General features: G+C 45.8%; 1 protein-coding gene across 6 annotated transcripts in view; it reads left to right on the forward strand.

The window, feature by feature from the left end:
* The window catches only part of PFKFB2 (6-phosphofructo-2-kinase/fructose-2,6-biphosphatase 2), a 223,717-nt gene that overhangs the window by 88,345 nt on the left and 114,659 nt on the right, over nt 1-20,713 (forward strand). For all 6 annotated transcript variants that reach the window (XM_069633224.1, XM_069633228.1, XM_069633227.1 and 3 more), the window contains exons 8-10: nt 856-980; nt 4,195-4,402; nt 5,166-5,312. In XM_069633224.1, the coding sequence (XP_069489325.1) occupies nt 856-980; nt 4,195-4,402; nt 5,166-5,312 (480 nt within the window). The remainder of the gene's footprint in view (nt 1-855; nt 981-4,194; nt 4,403-5,165; nt 5,313-20,713) is intronic.

Genomic DNA, 20,713 nt, shown 5'->3' on the forward strand with positions numbered 1-20,713 from the left:
CTTATATGGATACAGTGTTGTTTTTAATCAGTCACATTATGAAACAGTATATATCAATGAGACCTCTGACACACCAGCGCTATTTTTACAGGTTATTGTCAAGTATTCACACTACAACATTTGAATATGGTGGATTTCCTGTGGGTGACTTGGAAGAGGAAGGGGAGGAGGTGGCGAAGAAGTGCACAGACCCTAGCAAAATGTTGAAGAGTTTTTTTTTTTCTTTCCTAATATTAATTTTGAAAGAACCGTCCCTCAGATCATTTTGAACTTCAAGTCCTTAGATTATTATTAGTATTTTTATTATTATTACCCCCATCTCTTAATTGCCAATTTGGCATAAAAGCATAATTTGCTGTAATATTGTGTATTTCACAAATAATGGACAATAGCTCAGGCAGTGGTCTCTATTACTCTTTCTTCGCAATGGCCATAAATAACAGGTTTCACATTAGTTCATCTTAAAGTCATTATTTCATGAAAAGTAATAGCCGGGAGGGTAGGGGAGGGGGCGCAATTTACTTCTACTTTTTAAAGCAAGTTAAACACCAAATACATGATTAATTGCAAATAATGTTCATAAGTTGTTAAGGCAGTGTATACATTGAAAGTAACGTTTTTGGGTTAATTGGTGGAGAAAGCTATGAGTAAAGTTTTTGTTTCTAAAAGATTTTTATTTTTGGTGAACTGAGGTCAGATGTCATGTCACTCAAATGTACAACTGGTGATGTAGTCAAAGATTGTGCTTGGTGTTGAATTGGCTCAGTTGACGATAAACTTCAGTTTGTTTGTAGAAGACTTTCCACTTGCTTTATTTGTTTTCTGAAATGCCTTTTTATTCACGTATTTGTGCAGGAAGTTAAAGTGTCCAGCCCAGATTACCCGGAACGAAACCGTGAAAATGTTATGGAGGATTTCTTGAAGAGAATTGAATGTTACAAAGTCACCTACGAGCCGTTGGACCCAGATGACTACGACAAGTAAGATATAAGATCACTTTTCAAAAATAACTACGCAGATTGTGTGCTGTCAGAAAACTGAGGGTATTCTCACTCCTACTCCCTTTAGATCCTCTGTGCCGTAAGCCAGGTAAAGGCCATCGTTCTTGGATCCTGACCCTGGGGGTGGAGAAGCGAGGGAGGATCACCTGGGTGTGGGGTCCTTGATGAATGGGAGTGGGGAACCCTTGGACGAGATATGGTACCCCCCCTTTTCCTATTGATGGCAAACCTAACCCTCCCCCAACCTTTGTGGGCTATTATAAGCCAGCTCCCCTCATTTTCCCTCATGTGACATTTGACAGTGCTGGGACGAGGAAGAGACGACTAAGAGTTATGCACACTATCATGCAGTTACACCACTTTGGTACTGAGATGAGGAAGAGGGCCTAAAGGTGTACCGTTGTAAAGACCAGGCATGTCTTCCTAATCAGCCTAAGTATAGTCTGGCATTTAAGAGAAAGGACTCACGCCTGCAACACTTTTGCACAACGCAGGTGTATAAATGAGATGTGAACAGGAATATGAGGAGACAGAGCCATGACGCTGATGGAAGCCGTGGAGAGCTGTTCTGCATCCCGAGAAGCACACTGGGGACTGAAGCAGGTGAGGATTCAGGCGAGTGCAATATTGGAGCACGAGCCCCGTGGGGCTGAGGCGAAGGAAGGAGACCAGAGGAGGGGGTAGTCCTTCATCCCATCGAAGGGAGTGCTTGTTCTCCCGTGGTGCTGCACAGGTGTGAGTGTCTGAGGGGCAGAGAAAAACACAACTAGAAGTAAGACGCCAAGTTTGTGGTCGGTGCGATACGGAAAAGGACTTTAGTGTGAGCCGGTGAATTTCAAAGATAGAGAAACCCGGTGTTACCTTAACTGCAAGTCTCAAGAAGTGTACCGCTATTGTTAAATGAAACCAGAGACTTGTACAATGTATCAGCATGGTTCAGTGTTTTATTAAAGAAACGGGTACGTTTTCGAAAGTCTCTGAACGTTATTAATCCTTCCTTCTCAAGCTGTTAACGTGTTATTGAAGTGGTCGCGTACCTTGGGGGGGGGGAAAGGGATGTTGTCAAAAGTCTTCAATTAAGGAATCAATGTAAAACACGTAAAGCGTGTGAACTGTGAAATTGCTGACTTCCAAACTACAGAGAATCTTAAATTTAAAGCAAGCCATTGTACTTTGAATACCAAATTAATTTAACATTGAAGCAAACAAGTAAACTTTGAACTCTGAATGTAATTAAGCAACATAAGACTGCATTAAACTCTGAACTGCTATTGAATGCATGTTGCACCACGAATGAATTTAAACCTTAAAGTTGAATACATAAAAGGCCAAAGAAAGCCCAAACAGCGAATTTTAATAAGTGAATACAGCGTGGCGAGGCTACTGTTTGGAAAAGGGTGTGTGACACATGGAGGCAGAGCCACGAGGAGACAAAGGGGAAGCCGGAGGGGCCCAAGAGCACACCCTAAACCCAGAGGCCAACAAAAGGAATCAAGTAAAGCTGACTTGGTGCACAGGAGCAAGCACCAAGGAACCTGTCTGGAACTAAGACTTGCTTTTTTTAATGGAACTTTCTTATGCTTGGGGGAAGGGGAGCTGAGGGAAAGCTGTGAGCTGGAAGAAGCTCAGAACTTTGAGTTAAACACTGTTTCTTTTGACTTTAACATCCCTACACATTTGTTTGTTCTGGTTGTGAAGGCAAGACTAGGTTTTGGACACAGACGGACTATTCAGTTGAACTCTTTGACTCAGACTTTCCTTAGTGTCGCCCAGGTAGGCAAATCTCACCTTAGCATGGGGCAATTTAGGCCTTTAACCATCCTGACATTTAAGTTCATAAATATCTTGTTTTAACTTGAAGTCTGTTTGTGTAGTGCTCATGATGTGTTCACAGTACGTAATGGTTCCTTGTTAAAATTGCTAACCTTTTAATTGAAAATATGGTGGTCAAAAACATTTACATTTAAAATACCATAAAATAAGTAATTATTTTCTTCCCACACAACAAAACCACCAAAACCTGCTGTCAAGAATACCCCCAGCAGACTCAAAGATCCTAGAGGTATTGTGTATAAAATTGCACTTTTACCACAAAGTTCACCAGAATCCCTCCTAACATCAGACCAGTATCTTCAGATGCTCCACCCCTTACCACAGGCGCACCATCTATAGGGCCAACCAAATACGCACCTTTCCACTCTACAATTGATACCTGTATTTTTAATGAGTCTAAAAATGTTTTAGGCCAAGCTATTTTATTTAAAAAAAAAATGTGTGTCCATACTTTAGCTGGATCCATTGACTCCATTACAAATGTTTTGTGACCCAATCTAATTTAGTAGGATGGCTTTGCTCAAACCAGGGTAGAGCTTTAATTTAGCAGTATTCACTAACATGACTGCTATAACGATCTGCTGCTCGAGCCAATGGGCTTGAGCAAAATAAGGGCCTTTAACACGGACGAGCAATGCCATTAGCGGCTAGTGCAGCCCTCCATGCAGGTTATTATTGCTATTAGGAAGGATAGCTCAGGGGCAACGCATTTGTCTTGGAAGCAAGACAATGCGGTGCCACACAGGTTACAGCCCCGATCCCGCGCTTTGAAACCACTTGCTGATATGAAGCGTGTTATAAATGAACAATACAATAAAAAAATGTGCATCTGCAGCGGGATGCCCTTCACAAGCTAGAGCGAGCCTACAGTATATATTGGCTATTGTGTTTAATGCAAAGAAAGCTGAAAAGGTAGAGCCCCTTTTCCGTTTCCGCAGTAACTCTGGTGCGGTATAGCAGGCATGTCTCCTGATAACTAAGAAAAGGGGAAAGGGAAGTTTCTTTTTTAATTGTTTTCTTTTGCTATGGGGACAAGGGAACTACTAGCGTAAGAGGAGAATGGCGCACATCTTGGTCAGAATGTGGGTTTGTTCCGTCGGATAAAGGCAGTTTCCAAGGATAAAAATTACGATAACTCTGCTATTTTTATCTTTTGTTTGTAGTACTTCTAAATTGGTTCATGGCAAACCTAAGATACCAGAGCAGGTATTTCATTACAGTGGCTCAAACTCTGTGTAAACATGTTGACCCATTAAGATCACACATTTATCTGTCTTTTCAATCTCCAGATAGTGGATAATATGACCAAAGTTGACCTTGCCAGAAAATATCCAACATACTCTGCTTTTGTTCCCCTTAGAGATCACTCCCTCATCAAAGTGATAAATGTGGGGCAGCGGTTTCTGGTAAATAAAGTCCAAGATTACATCCAAAGCAAAATCGTCTACTACCTCATGAACATTCATGTCCAGTCGCGCACCATCTACCTCTGTCGGCACGGAGAGAGCGAGTACAACCTTCTTGGCAGGATCGGTGGGGATTCAGGTCTCGCTGTGCGTGGAAAGCAGGTACTGCCAATAAACTATCCCCTGATGTTCTCCTTGAGGCTCCTGTGTTTGATTTGGGTATACTGCAATAAACTGATCGGGTTAAACAGTTAGTTGTTAGCCATTAAGCAGGTGAGAACGTTAACCCACTCTGTGCCATGTGTTCTTAAGCATCCGATATTCCACAGAAGAACTGCTGGTTCTTTTACTGTCTCTGTTGCTATTCACAGGCCGTACAGAGGTTGTTTGCAGGAAGGCACACGGATGTGTGCAGTACTTCGCTGGTTTGGGATATCCTGGTGTCAAGCTTTCTTACTATTATGGACACATGACCATGCAAGTGTATGTCCTGATAATGCCTTGCTCCAAATGTCCAGTCATGTGTTCATGGGATCTTTGTCAACACGTGAGGACTAGCCCCTAAATATCTTCACGGACAGGCAAGCCAGTTGAAAAAAGTGCTTGTGTGTTTAGACTCCCATATACCCATTTAGATCTTGAATAACTCCTTGTACTAATATCACTGCTACAAGGTGTCATTACCAGGTTGACACAATTGCAGAGCTTTGCCAGCTTCAACTTTCCAAATTCATGGGTATTGCCATTTGCGACAAGTGGAGCAAGTGCAATGAGATGCTAGGTACCAAATTAAACTAGTGACAATGGGTGTCCTTTAGAAGTGTACTGTTAAGACTTGTTAAATCAAAATGCATCTCGGTGAATCAAAATGATAAATTGCTATATTTTTTTATCTCCTCAATTTGCAATCTGTACTTCTTCCTAGTTTGCCCAGGCGCTTCGACAGTTTATCGAGGAGCAGGAAATTGCCGACTTAAAGGTTTGGACGAGTCAGCTGAAGAGGACAATCCAGACAGCCGAAGCACTTGGGGTGGCCTACGAACAGTGGAAGATCCTGAATGAGATTGATGCTGTGAGTTCAACTCGATGTTTACTTGTGATCTGTCTGGTAATGGACAGTAAATCAAACAGTATGGTCATTTGGTGGAATTGGTTATTTCTCTGTCGTTTTCTCTAGACCACATCACCCTTTTCTTTTTAATAGGTAATTTTAGGGCCCGTCTTTGCCAAAATGCCAAGTCCCCAAGCATTGTGATTACATTATCTGCACACCCACAGTTTCTTTAAATGCCATAACACAGTTGTGTTTCTCCAAAACTAAAGGACCTCACATTAGTCCTATTTGTCATTATAAATGTATTGGCGTTTGATTCAGAAGTGATTGAGTGCAGGTATAGTCAATTAAATATATGTTTTCTGTAGTGCCATCTTCCCATAGGATGGTTGCTTCATGGCCAACAAACTAAAGATGGTCACCAAGCTGAAGCATTGAGCACTGTTGTGTGATGCACTGTCGGGGGGAATTCTCCTGGGGTCGGCTGGGCCGTCCGCGAACCTCCGGGCAGGGAGGCCCCAACTCCTCCCGCGTATCCCAAAAATGAGTATGAGACACACACAAGAAGCAAGGTGGTTCTGCTGTTTATTGAACAACGGCAGGGATGGGTCTAGGATCGTAAGCGTCCGTCCTCGCAGGCCCCTTTTTGCCTCAGTATGACGCGCTACTTGCGTCACCTGGGAAAGTTAGCAAAAAACCTATCGTCACTCTGGATTGGTTCCTCGAGTGGTAGGGTTAGTATAGCATACGTATAGAGAACGCTGTTAGTGGTTAAGGGACAGTCAGGTGGTATACTTGGGTTGTCCCTTCTATTAGATACATGAAAATTGTCACACGAAGACCTCTGATGATTGGCTAATGTTAATGGCGTCAGTGATGAGTGCCCCATGTTCTGATTTGTCCACTCGCGAGCCACCCAGCCTGGGACCATCGTTGTTCCCAGCTCGCGGTGTACCTGTCATTTGCAACAATATGTAACTATGTGTTTATGCAGACAATGCGTGGATTTGCTCATATGCTTGAGAGCAGACTATTCCCACCGCTGTAGGTGTCCATTGGGTCATTTCATTGTTGCAGCCTGTGTCTCAAACGTGGGACATAGGCGACTTCTCCCTCCTGGGTCTGGCACCCTGTCAGGTTCGGCTTGGTCACGTGAGGAGAGACCGTGGTTGAGGCAGAATTCTGCACATTTAATGTTGTATTTTCCACTGTGTGTCTGGCTTAGTTTGCAGGTGTGACCTTGGCTTCGGCTTGTGGAATGCGAGTTGCAACACTGCGCTCTTGGCTGTCGGTTCTCGCTGGGCTCATTCTGCAGGGTCAGCAATTGTACTCTTGTTCGTTCAATGTTCGTGGAGGCTCTTGCTTGCGGCCTACTTGGGCCTGGTGCATAGGTGGGGATGTTTAATGCACGGCACTTTAAGTTACGGTATCATATTGCTTCATTTCCAGTATCATGTCTTCGTTGCATTTTTCGTCACAATGCATGGGTTAGGAGAAGCGTCAGCAAGCATTTTAGATGAGTGCTTTGTGCGTCTTGCGTTTCTGCATTTTGAAAAACCTATGTGAAAAAAAAATAATAAAGATGCGCGTCAGTGGGTGTGTCCGTCACCTACGTCATAGCACTGAATATGTTCTTCGTGTGGATTGGTGTGGGAGTGTCCAGTGTGCATGGTTGCACGGGTGCTCTGTCCGTTGGCTAGGTCGTCATGGCATCTCTAACGATGTGTTTATTTACTGTTGAATGGTTCGGTCGAGTTCATCCATGCCGCAGGTGTCGGCTTGAGCAGGGCAGGCTGGTGGGCACATCCGTATGTTCCTGTACCAGGGTATTTGGTCGTCTGGTAAATAGGCAAATTCATCTCGTGGCGGGTGTCTGGGTCGCGATCCTCTAGGACAGGGGCGCGAGGGAATTGGGGGGAGTCTTTTGTCCCATTCTCCCACTTCAGTCCCCCCTCTGGTCGACTTGTCGACCACAAACATATCTTTTTCCTTATCTCCTCTTACTCTCCATATTTTAGTTACTCCTCCCAGGTGTCCATAGTGGTTGACATGGTCTTCAAATGACCAATACATATACACACAGCTTCCTCCAGGTGTGCAGTATACCCATTTCCCGATGTAGCTCCTTGGGTTTCTTGGGTTTTCGAGCTTCACGGATGGCGGGTCCAGGTGGTTGGTGATGATCTGTTTGCGCAGTTTTTCTCTTTCTTTTATTATTGTGCCTGTGTGCTGGCCATCATCAGTCGGCATCAAGGGGTGCATACCAACCAATTCGATCATTTCGTCTGTAGTGCATGCTTTCCGGGCTTTCCAGAACCTTATTATGATCAGTGCAGCTCCAACCAGTATTATACATCCAACGATAATCTTCCGTCCGACAGCCATGATGGCATCCATGACCATAAAAATGAAAACCAGCTGTCATCCTTCTTCACTCCTTTACTTTCTTCCATCATTTTGGAGTGCATCTGGGCCAGTTGTGGTACTGCTTCGGTGAGTGTACCATTGTCAGCATCGTTAGCAGGAATAAATGTGCAGCATGATTGTCCTATCTTTGCGCAAACTCCTCCTTCCATTGCTGTAAGGAGATCTAATACGTATCTGTTCTGTAGTGCTACCATCCTCACTGCTCGCAGGTCCTCTTTTATTTCGTTGAATCCATTTACTGTAGAATTAATTGTCATCATCAGCTCCCATCGTGTTATCTGGAGCCATTTTGCGTTTGCGTAAGCTTGTAGTCCCGGATGTATTATTGACCAGAAAAACATTGCTGCTCTGCTGAATAGTCTGTGTTCTGGTGGGATTGAAGTGAGTGCTGTTTCCGACCTTCCCCATAGGTAATTCCCTGTCAGAGGTTCTCCTTGTCTTTTTTTCCTATTCAGGACATTATTGTTGTTGTTGTTTTCGTTGTCTGACCCCCTCTGAGATTGTACAGACCTCTTCTTCCTCTTGTTTCCTTCATCCATTTTCGGGAAGTTCGCCATGTTCACATGTTTCTGGGGCACCACAAGTGATGGTACATTAATGTGTACCATTGTGCATATACCGTTCCACTGAGGGGGCAGTGTGTGGTATGCCTTGTTTCCGCAGGCCCAGTAGTGGTCCACTAATACTGCTGTTCCTGCTCCCCCCTCTGGTAACTCTAACACGCTGGCACAGTTGGTGTTGTATCCCACGTCCACTTCTCCTCTATGTGGGTAGCATAGCTTAGGTGCAGACAGCGGCAGTATGCTCATTGGGTCTTCATCCTTCTCCATTCACGTCAGCATGGGTACGTACTTGCCCCAAATCGTCCAACATCTGTTATTGTGTTCATCAATAGTGGTAATATTTTCTCTTGTTACCATGTTGCTGCCAACCACTCCTATGTCCCATTTGTTGTTCATGTACACCTTCCCTGTTATTACCACCAGTGGTCTTTCCCAACATCCTTGTGTACCAGGAACTTCAGTAGCGTACCAGTCACATGGTAGGTATTGCAGTGTTACTTTCTTCGTTTCTCCCTTTTCAGGACCACTTGTCATGTATCTGAATGCTTCAGCATGCAAACTGCTCTTATGGTAACTCAAATAAGACTTGAAGTTGTTTTCGTATGGATATGTGTCTCGCGTTTTCCACACCAGTCTCCCCACCGTCCCTTGAAATCTCCCTCTCGTTTGGAATAGTGCCAGGTATATTATACATCGTGCTGTCTTATCATCTATTTCTGTGGCAACGAATGTTCGACAAGCGCTCATGGCGTATGGGATCAATGAGCAGACATAGCAGCTGTCTTCTGTTGTCTGCTTACCTATTTGGGTCATGTGCTGGTACCACATGTTGTTCGAGACGTGTGCTGAATCTGTTATGTAATTATCAATGCCTTTATTATCTGAGTATGTGCTGCGTTTAACTCTATTTCCCTTATGTGGGGGTTTGCTAGTACCACCTGACGTAACACCTGTTGCAGCCGTGGGTAGGGGTACACTAGGTTTGGGTGCAGCCAAAATATTGATAGCATAACCTTTCTGCCATACAGAGGCAGCCAAAAAAACAGTGATCATCAAAACCCCTATCATCTTTATTACAAAAGCTAGTCTCACCGGCATTTGCTCTTACCTTGCTGCAGTCCGGCAGCTTATTCTTGCGACCTTAAAGTTGCCCGCCTGAAAATTCTCAATACGCTTGTTATTATTGTTAGTTGTTGTTATCAAGCCCTCCCTATCAAGTAGTCGTTCAGTGCCCAGGCGAAGAGCTGTTCCCACGCCAATCTAAGCGATCTGTCTCTTAGGGCAGGTAAGTGTTGGTGAAGATGGGGCATTGATTGTTCTATGGCCAAGATAAATGCGGTGTAGTAAACACGTATCCTCCTTCTTTTTAGGTACTTTGGCCTTTTTATGTGATATAAAAATTGGTGTGATAGGGCTTCAGGGTAATTATCGTCTGAGGGTAGCATCTACTCCTGGGCAATGTACGCTGTTTGAAATCTTATTTTCTTAGCAATACAATAATACACGGTACCTGCATGTGTGAGAAAGAAAAAGAAAACATACAAGTGTTTACATGTGTATATGTGCAAAACAATGTCCTTCAATTGGGTGGTGGCTGTAGTGGGTAGGGGTTTGTGGGCAGAGGGTTTGGGGCTCAACTAGCGGAAGTCTCTATACTCTTTGATCGTGTGACCATGGGGTGGGCGGTATGGGAATTACCAGTTTCTATTTCAGTACTTGTCTCTGGGTATTCTGGGGGGTGGCAGGGTATGGAGACAGTGAGGTCGTCAGCTGTGGTAGACGTCTCTTTCTCCGTAGGTGTCGCTGTTCTTCCAATGGCCCTGTCGGTGACGCTAGGGCGGGTCTGGAGTTTGCAGATCTTCGCGTCGTGCAGGTGATTCCAAGCACGCTTATCCTGCAACTTTACTGCTCTCGTAGATACCTCCTCTACCAGGTGGGGACCAGTGAAGCGTGGGCTGTTCCACTTTCTATTGAAATTGCAGAGTAGCACATGGTCACCTTTAGCAATTTTGCACAGTTTTTCCTTTTCCAATTCTTTGTCCGCGTCTTCTTGTCGATGACTCTTAGACCCGCCCCGCGTGCGCTCGTGCTGTTGAGACACAAACACTACACTAGTAATCAAAGAAGACACATATTGGTACATTTCATCACCAAGAACAGTTGCAGTGTTTTCATAGTCTGTGAATGCTCTTGATGTTGGCGTTAGAGGAAGGCGCATTTGACGTCCGGTCACCACCTCGTGAGGAGTGAGGTGGTGGTCGGAGCCTGGTCTATTCCTCAGCTCAAATAGAGCTAGCGGAAGGCAATACAACCAACTCTTCTTTGTTGTTTGCTGTATCTTTGCAATTGCCTCCTTCAGTAGGCCATTCAGGCGTTCGCATATACCGTTGGCCTGCGGGTGATATGCACATGCAAATTTATGCTTGATGTTCAGTAAGGATGTGATGTGCTGGAACATTTCATTAGCGAAATGCGGGCCGTTATCCGACTGCAGTACCTCGCACACTCCCCACCTGGGAAAAACCTCCCTCACTAGAAATTTAGCTGCTCTGAATGTATCTGGATGTGAGCAGGGTCCTGCCTCAATCCACCTGGAGAATGGGCATACCACTACAATCATATACCTATTTCCTTGACATACGTTGATCATATCAACATAATCAATATGGATGTGCAGGAAGGGTCCCTCTGGCCGGGGTATAGTGCCTTTTATCACTTGCAGTGTGTGACCGGCCGTAAACTGTTGACATGTGAGACAATTGCTGATAAAATTTGTCACATGGGAATTTAACTCTGGGCAGAACCAGTCTTCCCTAATTCGTGCTGCAATAACTTCCTTGCCTGTATGAGCTGGGTGATGGAGTTGGCTCAGGGCGGTGTTCAATAGTGCCAATGGCATTACCATCTTTCCAGTGTTACCCTGACGCCATAGTGCGTCAGTTGGCGACATTGTACATCCTCTTTTCGCCCATATTTCTTTTTCTGCCATTGGTGCAGCCGCTTGTAACTCCATTATCTGTGTGGCTGGGAGATGAGTGTACCCTTCTTTCATCAACATCTCTTTAGCTATCCCCCTCCCTCTCTCTGACTCTGGGGGGTTCCATATCTCACCAAAATAAGCAGCATACTTCGCATGTGCGTCTGCTGCTGCATTTCCTTTCGAGATATGATCTTCTCCATTAGTGTGTGCGAGACATTTGACCAAAGCTAGTTCTTGGGGATCATTTATTACTTCAATTAACTCAGTTAATAAGAGAGCCTGTTGCACTGGGGTGCCGTCAGCTCTCCTGAACCCTCTTCTCCTCCATTTTGTTAATCCCGAGTGGACAGTAGACGTGACATATGCGCTATCAGAATATATAGTTACTCTTTTGTCAAAGCTTTCCTTCAACGCCAAGATCAGTGCAACCAATTCTGCTGCTTGAGCAGAGTAATGTTGTGGTAATTGTACACATTTCACCGCCACACACACACCAATTCCTCTGTCATTTTTACAACTGCTGCCCCAGTTCTCCTTATCCCATCACTCTGGTCTATTGTTGATGACCCATCAATGAACAAGAGCTCTCCTCCATTTAGCGCATCCTCTTCAACTTTTCTAGTACATGAGTATATTTCAGTAGTCTGCGTACAATCATGTGTATAGTCGCCTTCCTCAATCACTTCCGCTATAAACCTTGCAGGATTAACTGTGCTGCATCTAACAATGGATAATTCTGGTCTAGATAAGATGATCTCATAACCTGACACCCTCTGCGTGGTTAGTGTGGGCTTAGGCTTGTTCAATATTGCAAATAGTGCATGCTCCACAAATAGTGTGGTTGGGCACCCCATTGTAATAGATGATGATTTCTCTACCGCGAAGGCAGCTGCGGCGAGACCTTGTTCGCAAGGGAAATTACCTAACATAACAGGATCCAAGTGACCGCTGTAAAATGCTACTGGTTTGTATCCCATGCTTGTTTTTTGAGCCAACACTGCTTTCATTACTGCTGAGTCGCAATGTAAAAATATAAAGAATTGTCGTTCATAATCTGGGGTGGCCAGTACCGGAGCGGTTGATATTGCGTCTTTCAGTTCATCAAAGGCCTCTTTCATTTCCATTGTCCACCCCAATTTTTTCTCCCCTTTGTTAGCTTCTCTCAATGCTTCAAGTAGGGGTGCTATGTATGAGCTGTAATCAAATACCCATGCTCTACAGTAGTTGCACAATCCCAGGAACTGCTGCAGCTCCCTCACTGTTTGTGGCAATGGCGTTTTTGATATAGCCTGTGCTCTTTATGGTGCAATCTTTCTTCCGTATTGGGATATGAGCTGACCAATGTATAATACCTGTTCCTGACAGTACTGTAACTTTTCTTTGTCTACCTTGTAACCCTTTTCAGCTAATATTGTCAGCATCTTCAATGAGTCCTCCCTGCATCTTTTTTCGCTTGTGCTGCTAATTATTATGTCGTCAACATATTGCAACACTGCTTTCCAATTCAATGTTTCCCAAGTCCATCTGTATTACTCTGTTGAAAATTGAGGGTGACTCGCAGTACCCTTGTGGCAATCTGGTGTGCTTCCATTTTGTGTTTCTGTACGTGAAGCTTGTCAGATCTTGTGAATCTGGATGCAGGGGTATTGAGAAAAAGGCATTTATGAGGTCAATCACTGTAAATCATGATGCCTCTGCTGGAATTCCACACAATATTGTGGCCGGGTTTGCTGCTATGGGGTATTCTGCTTCCACTATGTTGTCCAAGGGCCTGAGGTCCTGGATGAAACGCCAAGACCCTCCTTTAGCTTTGCGCACTGGATATACGGCTGTGTTACATGGCGATTCTGACGGTACCAATATGCCATTATTTATAAGGGCCGTTATTGTTTCATATATGCCCTCATCTGCCTCTTTTGATAGTGGGTATTGCTTCACTCTAGGGAGTATTGCACCTTTTTTCAATTTTATTCTTACTCCCCCGATACTTTTTATACACCCCACGTCATAGGGACTAGTAGTCCACAATAATGTTGGAACTTTTGCCATATCCTCCTCAAAGAAGGGAACTGGGGTGGATGTGGGTGCTTCAAGTGCCATTGCAATTTTCTGTGCCACTTGTTTGTATGTCATTCTTAGCCATATATCTACACTCATCATAAATACCATTTCACCCTCTTCCTTTCCTTCTGAAAAGAGCTCCTCATCTGACACCTGGGTGAGCCTGCATCCCTCAGCTAGTGCTATCACTGCCCTCCATGCTCTTCCTTCCCTGTCTTGGGCATGTACTGCGATGTAATCAGCAGTCGCTATAATGCTCTCCATGCTCACTGAAATTACCTTTCCTTCTGGTTCATTGGCTGGTGTTTCTGGTCTAAACAAATAGGCTGTTGGCCTCCTCCAGATCTTTCCTTCTATTCATGGCATCCACGCGAATGCCATGTCTGTTCCGTACTGGAACAGTTCGCCATCTACTGGCTCAGCTCTAATCACTGTCTGTCCACAGTATGCTTGCATCATTTGCCGTGCAGTGAGCATGTTTATTCCAGGAGTGGAACAAATTATGCCGTCCTCCGTGAAGGAGATTGTCATATTCAACCTGCTCATTATGTCTCTCCCGAGTATGTTTACTGGTGAGTCCCTTGAATATAAAAACGGGACGGACATGTCATAATCCCCTATCGATAAGGGTATGTTATCAGTAAAGGGAACCAACCCCCCAGCCCCAGAGAATCCTTGGGTGGTCATGGCCTCACCTGACATCTTAAATTTACCTTCCCTTATGCCCCGGTGTCAACAAGAAATGATCATTTTTTGTCACCTATCGTTACCTCTATGCGTGGTTCCTCCGCACTATTAGGTGTTACCGAGAGGATGGGACACATCAAGGCCGTCTGTGGGCTGTCCTATTGTGGGTATAATGATTGACCACTTCCTGTGTAAGGGTTGTGTACTTGAGGTTGTTGTGTCATCGCTACCTGTTGTTGTGGTAGTGAATATGTCTGTGGCTGTTGTTGTGTTATTAGTTGTTGCTGCACATTTCCCGGCTGCAGTGCCTGCTGTTGTTGGTGGCCCTGCTGTTCCCTTCTAGGCCCTTGTTGTCCCTGTTCTCCCCATGCTGGTGTGCCGGGTCTCATTCTACATGTGCGTGACCTGTGTCCCAATAATCCACAAATCCAACATACCGGTGGTTCTCTGGTCTGCCATGGGAAACTCCCTGAATTGTCCTGGTATACTGGTTGCCCAGTGGGGTCGAAACTTCTGAATCCTCCCCCTTGCTGTTGTGTGTTATAGCCCTATCCCCTCCCCCCTTATCATTCCTCCCCTTCCCCTGTTGTAATTATAATATCCAGCTCCTGATGTTGAGTATCCTCCTCCCATGTTAGTCATGTATGGTGGGGGTGGTGGCAGCTGTTGTGCTACAATCTGTGGTGATTGTATTTGGGAGGGATCTTGTGCAGCCACTTCTTGCGTGGGTTTTGGTGTCATTGTTGTAGGTGTAGTTATTAGTGCACCCTCCATCGTGTATTTAGTAAGTTTTTTCTGCACCAATTTAGCCTCTTCCGCTTTTCTATCCTCTTCCTTTTGTTTCATCTTTTCTTGCCATGTTCTACAATGATGTACTATCATCAGTTGTATTTCTGGCCAGGCTTTTGCTTCCATCCCCACTACTTTCTTCAATTGTTTCTGCACTGCTTCTGGGAGCCCTTGTATTAGTATATGATAGAATATAGCTGGTGTTTTGTCCCATTGTTCTCTAGTTTCCATACGCCACTTCTCTTGAATTCCCTGGATATAATCAACAGGATCTTCGTTCTCACGCATCTTGCGTGATGTAATCGCTCCTATGTCTGATGTCTGATGTGTCTGGGTATTGTACCCTCAGCGCTTGCCATAATGCATGTCTGCAGTTTGCGAATGGCGCCCCGTCGTGTGATGTGTTTGTTATTGTGACCCCGGGGAAGCCTGCTCTCTTCCAGATGTTATCTGCTGCATCCCCCAATATTGATATTAGGAGGCCCTTTACATCTCCTAATGCCAGTTTCTGTCCTGCGGTGTGTTTTTCCATTTCATATATCCATTTCCCCGCACCTCCACTTAATGATGGGAGCCTGCACTTTATATTTTCCTTGTCTGCATGCTTCCAAGGGACGTATTGTGGTCTAACCCCTCCCCTCTCCAAAAGTGGCATTAGGTTGTGTCCTGTCTGACCCCCTGGGTTCCCCAGAGTCAAGTCTGTATACCCCTCCTCTTCTTCCGTGTCTTCTACATAGTCTGTTGTGTCCATATTTCCCCTGCTTGTAACTGTTTCTCCTCCATCTCTTCCCCTTCTTTTATCATTTCCTTTATTTAATGCGGGCGTGTATATTCGTTCTTCCTGCCTGTGTACAGGGAGATCTCTAAACCTGCCTGCGTAGGGTGTGTGTTCGTGAGGGGCGGGTGCGGGTGTAGGTGGGCATGTTGCACGGGATGATGAGGGTGTAGCTGCACGTGTCTGCCTTCCCGCCATTCCTTGCTCTTCCCCCTCACTTCCCCCCAGTTCTTCCTTTCTTCTGCAGGCCCATGGTGATTCCCTGTTAGTCCGGGTGATGTACAATTTATCTAAGCTTTCCCTTTCCCTATTTCTTCCTTCCTTCTCCATTCCTTCTTCTTCCTCACTACAAAAGTCATCCAGGAGCGACAACCCCCAATCTGTCTTTTTCCCTCTAATCGTTACTGTTTTTAAGTCTATTAAATCTGTTCCTCCCGGTTCTTCTTTACCAATTGCTCCCCTTTGTGCTGATGTTGTTGCTACTTCTGTGTCTCTGCGTACATATCTCCTTACTTCACTCTCCCCTCTCCTATCTTCTCTTTCCCCTTCTTTTTTCTCCGCTATCTCTCTACCTATTTCCTCTTTTCTTTATTAATTCCTCCATTACTTCACTACTCATCTGTTCCAATATCCTTTCCTCTTCTCTCTTCCTTTCCCATCTCTCTTTCCCGCTCTAATATGCTTTCTATCATCCTCCCTTCTTCGTATTTCTTGGTCGTTTCTGATAGTATTTTCCTCTTCCATATTTCCATTTCTTTTTCTTTCTCTTCTTCCTCTCTTTTCTTGTCGCGCTTTGCTGCTCGGGATACCCTTTCTGCTACTGCCTTTACCCTTTCAGCTTCTCTCTTTCGCTCTTCAGTTCGTTCCCTCATTTTTTCCAACTCATTCTTACTTTCTTTCTTTTCCCGTGGTCTCTCTTTCCTCCCTCTCAAGCTGCTTGATCAGGGCATTTTGCTCATTCCTTAATTCTGCTAATCGTTCCTCCAAAATCTCTTCTTTTTCTCGTAACAGCTCTTCCTCCTTTCTTTTCCCCCTTCCCCTTTCATCTCGCTCTTTCTCTCATTATCTTCGTCCATTTTCCTTACTACCTCCTTCTCTTCTCCTGTTAATGAACCTCGTAATTTTAATAATACCTGCGCAGCTACCCACTCATCATGTCCTATTGCTGCGATTTGTTCTTCGCTAGTCCTCCCCTCCCCTGCGGGCATCTTCGTATAAATTGACCCCGCCGTACTTGTCTGCTCCCCTCCCGTGTGGCCACCTGTAGCTGTATATGGTGGTGGGCTGTATGCCGGGTTCGAGTACCCCTCAGCCGCCCTTAATTGTTCTCTCACTATTTCTCATAGTTCCGTTAAAGGATATAACCCCCCTTCCTCTTTTTTCACTACCTTCGCTAGGGGCATGTCGTCGCCCTGTTCCTTTTTTATTTCTTTTTCGTTTAGGTTGCTACTCTTTTCTCCTCCCTCTTGTCCGTTCCCCGTGCACTGTGTGCCTTCACTCTCTTTTTCCCCATTCTCTTCTTCCTCCTTAATCTTTTTCTCTTCCTTTGTTTCCCCCACAGTGAAAATTCCGTTTGGTCCTGGTCGGGACCCCTGGAACATTCTCCATAAGTTAAACACCTCCACGTGGTGTGTCAACTTCTTCCCCTTGTATGTGTTATGTAGATGGGTTAATAGTGAGTGTTGGATGTATGGGTCGAAACTGCCATTAGGCGGCCATGGTGTCGTCATTTTGTTGTCCGTTCCCTGTGTCCATTCTATGCTGTATTTGATTTGATCAGTTTCTCCCTATGGGGTGACAGTGTTTTACATATATGCTGTAGCGGGGTAGTAAGGGTGTTTCCCCACCCTCCCGTTCCTGTCCCGTATGACATAGTAGCACTGAGTTGTTATCCTCCCTCTATATGGTAGCGGTTATCTTGCTAATAATGAACGCTATACAATTTCAGATGTTTTACCTGGCCCCGTAATTTTGGGGACTTGCGATTGTCCGCTAAAAGAGAATAGTAAAATATAGCATTTGCATTTATATATTCTTTTCTCTCTTTTCTTCCTTCCCCTAACACCGTTACGGCCCCCTACGGCCGAGGCGCACGTAGCCCCCTGCGGCTGCGTGCCCTGTGTGCGTTCTTATACAGCCGTCCCACTTTATTTCACCCCTCCTCCTCTTTCTTCACTTGTCGTGGCCGGCGTTCTCCGTGCGCGGCCACGTCCCTCTCTTCACCTTGCCCCGATCTAATCGTTACCGTTTATCTCCGTCTCCACTCCCTTACCATTATTCTCTTCCCCACCACTCTCCAACAATGCCTTGTGCTCGAGATATCCTATGAAAGCCCTACTGGTGACGTCACCGACCTCTTCCAAAACTACCGGTAAGTTCTTTACATGTTTTTAAAAGTTTGAAATAAGTTTGCAATCTACCCCCGTTAACCTCACAGCTGTCCTCTTGTCACGGCTGGAACAAGGTAATCAACAATATAATCAGACTGCGCACGCTGCATCGCCTCGCGTGTGATACGCCCCTCTACAGGAGGGCTTAACCAGCCAATTATCTTCCGTATTAGGCAACCAGCTAGCTACCGCCTACAGGGAAACGTCATCTATCTATCGAGTTTTCTGCTCGATCAATAGGGATCCTCATCTACTCATTGATCAATAATCACCAATTCGTAGGAAACCGCACACACACACACACACCCTTACAGGTGGTCGCGACCTAGGCCAATCAGTGTTTACGAGCGGCCGCGCGTGATGTTTTCGTGCTCCGCCTCCTCCTTCTTCGTAACGTAGCTGACTGCTCTCGCACTTATCCAGCTACCATTCACTTCACCGTCAACACTAATTTATCAAACCTTCGCCGCCTGGGTGTGTAACACCTCCCACCTCCCGTATTCTATTCCTCCCCCGTCCCTCACAATTTCACATTGCTTGTTGGGCGTGGCATACTCACCAAGTTCTCTTGATGCGGGGCCGCTCGACTGCGTGCACCCCTCCAAGCGGCTCGCCGCCTCCCCTCGTCTGGACCACGTCTGGACAATCGCCAACCGCGGGCGGGATACTTCTCAACCGGCTCCCGAAGGCCAATATCCGGATTGCGCTGTCCGGTCTTCTCGCAGTTCCGCGATGGTCCTGTAATCCTCAAAAGGTGGCAGCGGCAGAGGGGGCTGCGCCGCCGGGCCTCCTCGCAACGAGAGCTCCCGGAAAAATAAAAATGCGGATCTTAAACAGATCTCAGCAGTGCCTCCAACTTGTCGGGGGGAATTCTCCCGGGGTCGGCTGGGCCGTCCGCGCACCTCCGGGCAGGGAGGCCCCAACTCCTCCCGCGTATCCCAAAAATGAGTATGAGACACACACAAGAAGCAAGGTGGTTCTGCTGTTTATTGAACAACGGCAGGGATGGGTCTAGGATCGTACGCGTCCGTCCTGACTCTCGAAATTCGTGTGGCTCGCAGGCCCCTTTTTGCCTCAGTATGACGCGCTACTTGCGTCACCTGGGAAAGTTAGCAAAAAATCTATCGTCACTCTGGATTGGTTCCTCGAGTGGTAGGGTTAGTATAGCATACATATAGAGAACGCTGTTAGTGGTTAAGGGTCAGTCAGGCGGTATACTTGGGTTGTCCCTTCTATTAGATACATGAAAATTGTCACACGAAGACCCCTGATGATTGGCTAATGTTAATGGCGTCAGTGATGAGTGCCCCATGTTCTGATTGGTCCACTCGCGAGCCCCCCAGCCTGGGACCATCGTTGTTCCCAGCTCGCGGTGTACCTGTCATTTGCAACAATATGTAACTATGTGTTTATGCAGACAATGTGTGGATTTGCTCATATGCTTCAGAGCAGACTATTCCCACCGCTGTAGGTGTCCATTGGGTCATTTCATTGTTGCAGCCTGTGTCTCAAACGTGGGACCTAGGCGACTTCTCCCTCCTAGGTCTGGCACCCTGTCAGGTTCGGCTTGGTCACGTGAGGAGAGACCGGGGTTGAGGCAGAATTCTGCACATTTAATGTTGTATTTTCCACTGTGTGTCTGGCTTAGTTTGCAGGTGTGACCTTGGCTTCGGCTTGTGGCATGCGAGTTGCAACATTGCCCCCTTGGCTGTCGGTTCTCGCTGGGCTCATTCTGCAGGGTCAGCAATTGTACTCTTGTTCGTTCAATGTTCGTGGAGGCTCTTGCTTGCGGCCTACTTGGGCCTGGTGCATAGGTGGGGATGTTTAATGCACGGCACTTTAAGTTAAGGTATCATATTGCTTCATATCCAGTATCATGTCTTCGTTGCATTTTTCATCACAATGCATGGGTTAGGAGAAGCGTCAGCAAGCATTTTAGATCAGTGCTTTGTGCGTCTTGCGTTTCTGCATTTTGAAAAACCTATGTGAAAAAAAAAATAATAAAGATGCGCGTCAGTGGGTGTGTCCGTCACCTACGTCATAGCACTGAATATGTTCTTCGTGTGGATTGGTGTGGGAGTGTCCAGTGTGCATGGTTGCACGGGTGTTCTGACCGTTGGCTAGGTCGTCATGGCATCTCTAACGATGTGTTTATTTACTGTTGAATGGTTCAGTCGAGTTCATCCATGCCGCAGGTGTCGGCTTGAGCAGGGCAGGCTGGTGGGCAGGCTGGTGGGCACATCCGTATGTTCCTGTACCCGGGTATTTGGTCGTCTGATAAATAGGCAAATTCATCTCGTGGCGGGTGTCAGGGTCGCGTACCTCTAGGCCAAGGGCGCGAGGGGACAAACTAAAGATGGTCACCAAGCTGAAGCATTGAGCACTGTTGTGTGATGCACCATCATCCTTTTTATGCTTTCGACCTCCTGGAGCACACAATATCTTCCTACTTGGCATTCTAGAATCCTATTGGGGTTTTGGTTGTTGTGGTGTGTTGTTTTTGACGAGGGTTGGTGGTTACTTGCTGGCTTTGCCCTCTGCCTTGTGCCCCTCGGTCTTGTTGGGCAGCAGCACCTTAAACACTTGTGTAAAGGCGCGTTATAAATGCCATATCATATCAGAATAATAAACACCATTTCACTCTAGTATCGAATTTGCCAATGTAGTGCTAAATGTCAACTGCAAGCCTCCGATGTGGATCTTTGCTTAAACCTCTCGAGCATTGTTTGCTCGCTAGAAGTCTGAAG

Source organism: Ambystoma mexicanum, chromosome 13, assembly GCF_040938575.1.
Source record: "Ambystoma mexicanum isolate Mex_15411 chromosome 13, UKY_AmexF1_1, whole genome shotgun sequence".
NCBI lineage: Eukaryota > Metazoa > Chordata > Amphibia > Caudata > Ambystomatidae > Ambystoma > Ambystoma mexicanum.